The sequence below is a fragment of the Astatotilapia calliptera genome, chromosome 10, assembly GCF_964374335.1.
Source record: "Astatotilapia calliptera chromosome 10, fAstCal68.1, whole genome shotgun sequence".
NCBI classification, from domain to species: Eukaryota; Metazoa; Chordata; class Actinopteri; order Cichliformes; family Cichlidae; genus Astatotilapia; species Astatotilapia calliptera.
Genome location: NC_137431.1, coordinates 23,120,986 through 23,130,228, shown reverse-complemented (window position 1 = coordinate 23,130,228; position 9,243 = coordinate 23,120,986). Strand labels below are relative to the sequence as shown.

The 9,243-nt window shown below is 40.2% G+C and overlaps 1 protein-coding gene across 4 annotated transcripts in view; it reads left to right on the top strand.

Moving 5' to 3' along the window:
• The first annotated feature begins 218 nt into the window (after window positions 1-218).
• The window catches only part of gabra1 (gamma-aminobutyric acid type A receptor subunit alpha1), a 34,024-nt gene continuing 24,999 nt past the window's right edge, over window positions 219-9,243 (top strand). The window contains exons 1-4 of one of the 4 annotated variants that reach the window (XM_026182504.2): window positions 219-406; window positions 2,712-2,817; window positions 7,593-7,705; window positions 8,628-8,695. In XM_026182504.2, coding sequence (XP_026038289.1) covers window positions 2,738-2,817; window positions 7,593-7,705; window positions 8,628-8,695 — 261 coding nt within the window. In that variant the 5' untranslated portion in view covers window positions 219-406; window positions 2,712-2,737. Of the gene's footprint in view, window positions 407-1,056; window positions 1,199-2,711; window positions 2,818-7,592; window positions 7,706-8,627; window positions 8,696-9,243 lie in introns of those variants that run through there. The other 3 variants (XM_026182506.2, XM_026182505.2, XM_080307234.1) reach the window with 3 other exon arrangements.

Genomic DNA, 9,243 nt, shown 5'->3' with positions numbered 1-9,243 from the left:
GACGAGATTTATAAGAGGCTTATGCGACCATCAGTCATAGTGATATGATGTAAACTGCCCATAAGAATGCCCTTGCTTTCCACTTATGCCTTCTTTCAGAGTCCTTGGTGATGAAAATGTCCCCTGATTTGTAGTTTAACTTGAAATACGCAGACGACTACAAAAATATACGCCGGTTATCATAAGCTCGTTTTTTTCCCTCCCTTGCAGATGCACGCAGCTCAGCGCTCCTCGTCGTTCTGTGCTCAGTCTGGAGCGGCGCGGCTGTAGCAGCAGAATATTTGGCTGTAAACAGAAACAGTGTTGGGGTCTCGATGCGAAACGTGGGTTTTTAGTAGACGGCGAGTGATTCGAGGAGGATTTTTTTTATTGCAGAGAGAGAAGCTCGTGTCATCAGTGCAAGCTGGTGAGGGAACACGATTTTCTTAACATTGTGGATGTGTCTTTTCCCCCCGCTGGTGCGCGGGAATCTGTGCCATAGCATCGTTTTTTAATTCATTTTTCCTCTTCATTGCGAGAACTCACTGTCCGTTTTATAGCCGTAACTCTTGTCCATACGATGTCCTAGCTGTTTCAGGTCGTGAGACGGTCTTTTTGATGAATGTCAATATAATCTCTTTGGAAATCATCACGTAGGAGTCAGGGAGAGAGGGAGAGCGAGATGGTGAAAAAATAACAAGGAATTCCAATCAAAAAATGTAAGAGGATTTTTATTTAGCGGCCAGTGAAAAGAGATTAGTGCGACAGCAGTGGAAGTTAAATTGTGCTGCATATAAAATGGGCGGGCTTTTCTTTATATTAGGTCTGCACAGCCTATTCTAAAATTAAATAGTCTGCGCTTGGACATAGTCTGTTTGGTGTGCGCTTTATTTACAGATACGGTCGGTGAACAGCAATAATTTGGAGGGGGATGTCGGTACACAGACCAGATTTGGTAGTTTAGCAGAAGATTTCTCCTTTTTTTCTTTTTTTTTCTTTGCTGCTGACAGACTGAGAGTTGAACTCACTACGGCACCACCAATGAACAGTGAGAGAGACCTGCGCATATCGTCAGCAGCCGCTTCTCCAGCCTCAAGCTAAAATTCGTCAGATCTGAGATCACAGAGGATTTTTTCTCATTCAGTCCGGCTAGAAAAGCTATTCGTAAAAGTTTGAGGATATAGGCAGCGGGCAACGAATATACCCCGACTCATCTGCTGTAAGTGATTTCTTCGTTTTTTTTTTCTCGCCTTTCTGTCAGGCAAAAGCGCGAGAGAACAGTCGGATTCAGAAAGGGATGGTTTGTTGCTGGACACCGCTATAACCGAAGACGAGTTTTACAGGGGAGGAAGGGGCAGTTTGTCGTCGAAATTAGAAGCGATTTGGGGGATTTTTAAAAATGATTTCTGTGGAGAACACGAGCTGCTTGATGTTTTGAAGGGAGGCAGCTTGGTTTCATCACCACGGACAGCGCTCCGAATAAAATAGCATCAACGTACATTTGCTTAATTACTCTGCCACGCACGAATCCGATCGTCATGCATGTATTTAGAGCATCCATGCAACGATGCCAGTTGCATGCCAAATGTCTGTCCGTGTCAAATATGTATTCATATGTTGTTGGGGACAGGGTGACATTTCCTCTGAATAACTTAGAAAGTGTGCCTATGCGGGATTTTCTCCTCCGTTCCTTAATCTGTAGTATCCTCGCTTATCAAGTCCTTGTCAGCCTCGGGATTTATTTTCATTTCATTTCATTTTAACAGAGCAGTGCATGTTCATCTCACTGTGCATCCCGCTCACTGTGCATCTTGGCACACCACAGCCAAGTATCAGGGGTATTGTCTTCTATCTGGGCTGTGGTTCTTTGGCACCATTTTATGGTCGTTTGTGAAATTTTAGCGCTTTTTTAAATAACTTAGTAACTGGCCCTCTCGTGGACACACTGAATATGCTTTCAGGAATGGATTGTGATTTGGGGCATTGTGATCTACATGCACAATAACCCTTTCTATCGTCTGTACACTTTATGACCCGACTGCCACAGCTAAATGAATAGAGAAGATGCAAATATTGGTCTTTTAGGGCGATTTGGTTTAATACTGCGGTAACGCAGTTTCAAATTATAGGGTATTAGAGGAGGCTGTGTACAGGTGCTACAAGCTCACGGGGGTGTTATGTGGTCAGTGATGTGTTTCCTTGTTATTTCTGCTTAATTATTATGCGCTACAGATGCAGCCATATCCTATGCATATGGATTAAGCATCAATTATGAGAAATGTGTTTACACCGTATGCCTTTTTGGTAATCAAAACGTTGATCAGTTCTTATCTCTCTCGTGGCTTGGGTGTAGAATGTGGCTCTGTCAACGTGACATGTAATGCAAAATTTGATGTCAAATCTTTGATGTAATGTTGGATGTAATGGCCCAGTACATCAGTGCATGTGGCTTGGCTATTTGGTTTTTGATTCATGTGCTGTCAGTGAATCTGTTAGTGATGTTGAGAGTCAGGACCAAAAAACCTCACATAAAGCATCCTGGTCCATAATCATGTTTGCTGGTGTTTTACCACATCCTGTTTGCTGACACTGAAATATTAGGAATGACGGTGTGCCACTGGCTCATATGACTTGATAATGATGTCCATTCTCTCTCTCTCTCTTTCTCTTTCTCTCTCTTTCTCTCTCTTTCTCTCTCTCTTTGTCTCTCGCTCTCTCTCTTTGAACCCCAGCAGTGAAAGGTCTTCATATTGCAACCATGTGTGGACGGGGCCGGACGCTCTTTCTGTATCTGTGGGCTTGCTTGCTTTTTACCAACAGCGTACTGTTTGGGAAAAGGTAAGAATAAACTTGAACTTGTGATTGCACATATCCTGTATTTCTATCGGATTCACTGGACAAATCATTAAAGTCACAAATCTGCATAAGATGCCTCACAGATTCATATCTATGTCTTCACACTGTTAACATGTTTTGGTTTTGAAGGCTTGCACAGTGCTAGAGGGGGAAAAAACAATGTTGAGGGTGGTCATTCTTGTAGGCATAGATACAGCCCATACGATCATGCTATTATTGGAACTCTAATTGCACATCACGATTTGAACATCAGATTGCATCAGGCAAAAAATAAAAAATAATTGTGGGCACTTTTATGAAAAAGCAGAAGTACCTTTTAAAGCTGGTGTCTTTGCTTACAAAATGGTCAACAGGCTTGTACTGTAAATATGTCAGTGAATCAGCTAAACATGGAGGTAACTAGTTCTGTTCACCTGAAATGCTGATAGGCTGTCTTACTACCTATTGCTTGGTGTATTGGGCTCCTCTCTATTAAAGCATATTCACTGTGGTTGTAACTGGGGCATCCTCACAGGACACCTCCATGCTTTTAATTGCATAGTGGTAATATTAAGTGGCGCATAGTGGGGGGAAGATGAAAGCCAAAATAGCCTCTATCAGCTTTATCACAGTGTTACACTTTTTTTGGTTCACTAGCCATGCAGGACACATTTACATTCCTAGATTTCAGTCCTGGGTTGTGTACAGTAGATGGTGTGTGTTGCACAGAGACATTTGGCAAGGGTTATTGCACATGTGTTTTTTGACGGTGGCTTCAGGGACAGCGGGGGTTGAGTTACACACACTTCTTCTCAGTGTCAACACTGAAGTGTTGGACGTCGGCTAAACCTGAAGCAAACCAGCAAGGACAGAGAGGGAGAGGAAAGTTGAAAAAACATGACACAATTTAAAAAAAAAATACTGCCATGCATTAATTCCTATACGATTCAACAGCGAGAAAACATAAAAGCATACGGTTAAAGATTCAAGAACACAAATCAGACCGTTCCAAAAGGACAAGTGATTTATTAAATAAGACCATTGGAACTTTAACCCCTTTTTAAATCACGTGTACAATATTGGAGAAACTAAAGGGATTGGATCTGCCTCACAGCTGAATAATCCAGGAAGGCAGTTAACTTCACTGGAGATGACTTGATGGTCCAGAATGCTTTTTCTGTGTCACAAAAATACACATGGAGCATGAAGGTTGTGTCTCAGATAACACGCCTTGAGAACATGCAGAAGACATATAAAATGTTTCCCATTTTAAATATTTGATGAATTGCAGCATCTCTGTATTTTTAACTCATTGTTTCCAATTAAACACAACAGCAGCTTTAGCTTGCGAAGCACTGACTTGCAAATAGAGGGTCTGATTCATGGGGTTTGATATGTTGTACATTAGAGAAAATCTAAAAGTACTCATTACCTTACTGAGGAACTGTCAACGCAAACTGCTAAGCAATTATCACCCAAAGATTTACTGTATAATCCAGTCCCCTTTTTGAAGTCAAATATAAAATCACGAACACACACACACACACACACACACACACACACACACACACACACACACACACACACACACACACACACACACACACCTTGGGGGATTTAAACAAGACACGGTAATCAGGAAGACCTAGAACTCTGCTACAGCATGTTGCCAACGAAAGAAATTGCCTTATAATTAGATATCCGGCTGACAAGATAGACAGATATAGAGAGAGCGAAGGAGGGAGAAAGAGAGAGACAGATACAGGTTAACAGAGAAAGAGAGACACTGGCAGAGAGTGTGTGAGCAGCATTGTTGCTGTTCAGATGACCTGTAGATGGGGATGGTGTACAATGTTTCAGTAGGAAGTAGCCCCTGGCTGATAAACATGTGTATTCTTCCACATCACCTTTTTTCTGTATTCTTTTCTTGTCCTCGACATACAACTCTAACCTCTACACTCAACTATTTCCCACATATAGCTTAAAAAATATCTGCCCCTAATGAGGATCAAAGTTTGTCAAGTTAAGATAAAATAAATGTCATTCAAGAAATGTGAAAAATGATTTAATAGATAGATTGACAGTGAATTTTTCCAATTAGTTTTACCGATTATGAATATTTTCATTGCATCCTGTTAAATACCTGTTGACCGTAAAGGAGCGTGGCTTGTATTCTATATTGGTGGAGATTATAAGAGGAAGGCTATATTTTGGGGTGTCTTACTCTAGTTTGGCAAATCTGAAAAATACCAGATAAATACTGTGAAAATGGGAAATACACAAAACTAAGGCAAAGTAGACTGTGATTTATTTTAGTCTTAGCTGATGTGCCATGTATGCGGTTTGTGCTGTCTGTTTTTATACATAATTGGCTCCTCAGACCAGAACAAAAAAGAAAAAAATTATTATTATTTTGAATTACAGCACTTCAAAGCAGTTACCGACTGTGTTTATGGGCGAAGAAATTGCTCATCAGTCTCTAAAGTTTGAATGCTTTTTTTAAATGTATTTATTAATTTTCAGAGAAAAGTGGACACTTGTGAATTAAGGGAAACTGGAGGCAGAGTTAGATTAAGCATCTCTTAAAAACCCATGCGGATGTGGATGGTGCATCCTTATTTACAAAGAAGTGTTTAGCACGTTAATGTTGAAATCTGTAGGCTCTGCCTCAGACCTATAGCTTTTTTTGAGAACTATGTATCTATGTGGTTGTGGCAGTCGAAACTGTATCTTCACTTTTCCAAGGCTTTTGAGTCTCTATTCCCTTGTTTTTTGTCTTTTTAGACTATACATTGAAGCTTTAACTCCCATTCTTAATAGGCGTCACTCTCCCACCCGCTATCCCTCCTACTTTTCCCTCCAACCTTTTGCAGGTCCCCGCTAACTAATCTCGATGACCTCTCTCTCTCCTTGGAGCTTTTCAGCTAGCAGAGCTTGTTTCCAAACACTTGCTGTTTATTTTGCATGCAATCAAACCAAATCCCTTTGGCACAGCAAAGGAGGCGAAGATGATAGCAGAATAAAATATGCTGTTGAAGATAATCATTGTGCTCTCATATATGGAAGCTTGTGGGTGCAGATGGTACATGCATGCATTCCTTCATAGACACACGTGCTCTTTCACTGCAGTCCTTGTGCTACACATTGTAATTAGGGGCTGTATCCCAGATTATGAGTGCGTTGAAATATTTATGTGTGGAGATGCAAACCCTCCTCTAACAATTACTGATTGTGAGTGTTTTCAGCATTGCTCTAAGCATTTTGTTTCATGTTGTTCAAAGAGCACATTCAGCAAGGGCTTTGTGATCTAAAAGTCCATATTAAGGCATCAATAATGTATTATGGTTTCTCTATGTCTACTCTGTATTTCACTCTCTATTTTCTCTGCTGAGTGTACCTACACATACGGTACATGCTATGCAGCCCACACGTCCCACTAATAATAAATAAATAAATCCAGTGTCAAATTGGTCTCACTATCAAGTCAACACATACTGACGTTTGGGATGGACCCCCCTTGGCGTAGCATTTTAACACACTGGATACCCCTTGAGCCATTTGTCATTGTGCATGGTGGCCTGTAAAACTATAGCCAAATGCACCCTGCTGTGCCATCACTGTTATGGGATGAGACAATGGCAGAGAGGTGGCTAACATGTAAAGTTGTTCTACTCCTAAACCTAACCATATAGTAACTGAGACTAATAAGTCAAAACTAATGTTTAGTTGAAATCAGTTCAATTCAATTTGATTTCTACAGGGCCAAATCAAACAACAGTTGCCTCAAGGTGCTTTATATTGTAAGATATAAACCCTACAATAATACAAAAAAACAGAAAACGACAACTGTCATATAAGCCCCTATGAGCAAGCACTTTGGCGGATGTGGGAAGGAAAACTCCCTTTTAACAGGAAGAAACCTTTAGCAGAACCAGGCTCAGAGGGAGCCATCTGCCCCGACCGGTTAGGGGTGAGCAAATGAAGACAAGAGAGAGACATGCTGTGAAAGGATCCAGAGATTAATAATAATTAATAATTAAATGCAGAAAATCACTCAGTGCATCATTGGAATCCCCCAGCAGCCTAAACCTATTGCAGTGTAACCAAGGGAGGTTTCAGGGTCATGTGAGCCAAAATAAAGTTTTAAGTCTAATCTTAAAACTGAAGGCTCTGCCTCCCATTCTACTTTTCAAAACAAAAGCCAAAGAAACTGGAACTCCTGCTATCACACTGAATAATAGCGCTCTTCAATGCTATCCACTAGCCCAAGTTCAATTTATCCAGTCATTTTTTTCAGTTGCTATACTTTGTCATCTGGCAAAAATGTAATCTGTGCTTTGGAATGTAATGCTATAGTGTGTGAACATGTTACGCCAACTGGTTCTGACCAAGCGTCAGTGATGACTTGGAAGTGAGAATGTGCTAATAGTAGAGAAAAACTTGGCCTCATGGGATACGTTCGTTTCCAGTCCACCTCTGAACAATCACTTGCTTATTTATTTCATATCAATATGATCTGAAACCTTATGCTCGTGCTCACACACTGAATTCTAATTTAGCAGCTAAATTTGTCAGTGTCATATAGGATTTGGCTGAGTTTTCTTTGTGTTATCACAATGTGATTCACGCTGCATTGACGCTACCCATGTGCATTAACTACAAAGCTGAAACCGTCCTTCTTCCCCCTTTGATTTATAATACAGTTTACACAGTTGAGAGTTCTGACTGTGGTTTTAGATTCTAGCTGTGACTTTAAATCTTATTCTTTGCGTTCCCAGCTCTGGGCAGAACGGCATGACAGATCAACAGAAAGATAACACTACAGTCTTCACAAAGATCTTAGACAGCCTTCTGGATGGCTATGACAATCGCCTCAGGCCAGGACTAGGAGGTCAGTAAACCCAAGTCATTGCATATATTTTGTCCCACATAATGGCTGCTGTTTGTCTTTTTTTTAAAACTTGCAATAGAATAATCTCCAAGGGTTTAAATGTTACAGAGGGGAGCTTGCAGTAAGTGTCAGACTTTAAAAGGTAAAACAATCTGAGACCTGGCCCTTCTATCCTGCTTTTGTGTGTGTTTGTTCCTTCTATTGTCAACTATCCATTGACAAAAGACGGAAGCAAAATGGCAGGAATTCAAGGACAAATCCAGGAAATGAAAAGGTGCAAACTAGATAAAGAAAGAAAAACAGAGAGTAAAAGAGAAAGGAGGGAGTGATGATGTGAGAATTAGTGTGTGAAGGACACTGAGGATTGCACAGTATGATGCAGCAGGCATCAAACAGACAGGCGAATAAAACAACGCCTGCTAGAAGTTCAGCAGCCAAGGGGAAGAAATTATGGATTATGATGGGTATCATTCATAAATTGTTCTGCCACAAACCTTTCACACACACACACACACACACACACACACACACACACACACACACACACACACACACACACACACACACACGCTCTCTGCAGCCCATTCCAAATGAATCCTCAGTGGTCCCATTTTGGCTATCAGCATTATGGGACTAGAATGGCACATTTCCAACAATGCAGCAATGCACAAATTTATTAAGAGATTAAAGCCCTGTCCGGTTTCAATAACAACAGAAATGGTTATTGACATCCAAAGTGGACATTTTTTTAAATGTTTTGTTTTTTTGTTTGTTTCTTGTGTGCATGTCTAAGTGCTAAAAATATTTCCGAATAGATTTAGTGCTTCAGAGGCTATAGCCAGGTGGTCCTGTGTTAACAGGTAGTTAGAAGCTAATGAATGCCACTGATAGTCACTCACTCAGCAATTTCCTGCTTCAACAGAGCGTGTAACTGAAGTCAAGACTGACATTTTCGTGACTAGTATTGGGCCAGTTTCGGACCATGACATGGTAAGACTCTTTTCGCCTCTATAAATGTCATTAGTTTTCTGGTATTCCTCCCCTCCATCTTTAGCCCTGCCTTATAGCCTTTCTGGACACAGTGTTCTTTAAGCTGTGAAATATCTATTGATTTGTAGATTCATTCTATTAACTTATGATGTGTTAATAAAACTGTCACCTGCAAACTAAATTTTCCGGTTCATGGTTTGTAAGCTCATGCTACAAAAATGCTGTGGTACCAGTGTATACTACAAAAAAAAAAGCCTCAAATATCCTTCTTGTACAAGTTGGAAGGATAGACAATAAAATTACTTGCATTATTTTGGAACATTCACATGAACTAAAGTATAATTAAGAACAAATCAATACAATAACAAGCAAAATTGTGATTATGAGTGATTGATTATGACAAGCTTAAAGTTTAATCTGATTTAAAAACAAGTCATACTTTATTGTGTTTTTCTGCAGTTTGAAAGGTCAAGCTATTTGAACCCATCTGAAATTACAAGAAGCTACAAAATGCAAAGAAATATTAATAAACGTTTTTATTTTTTTGT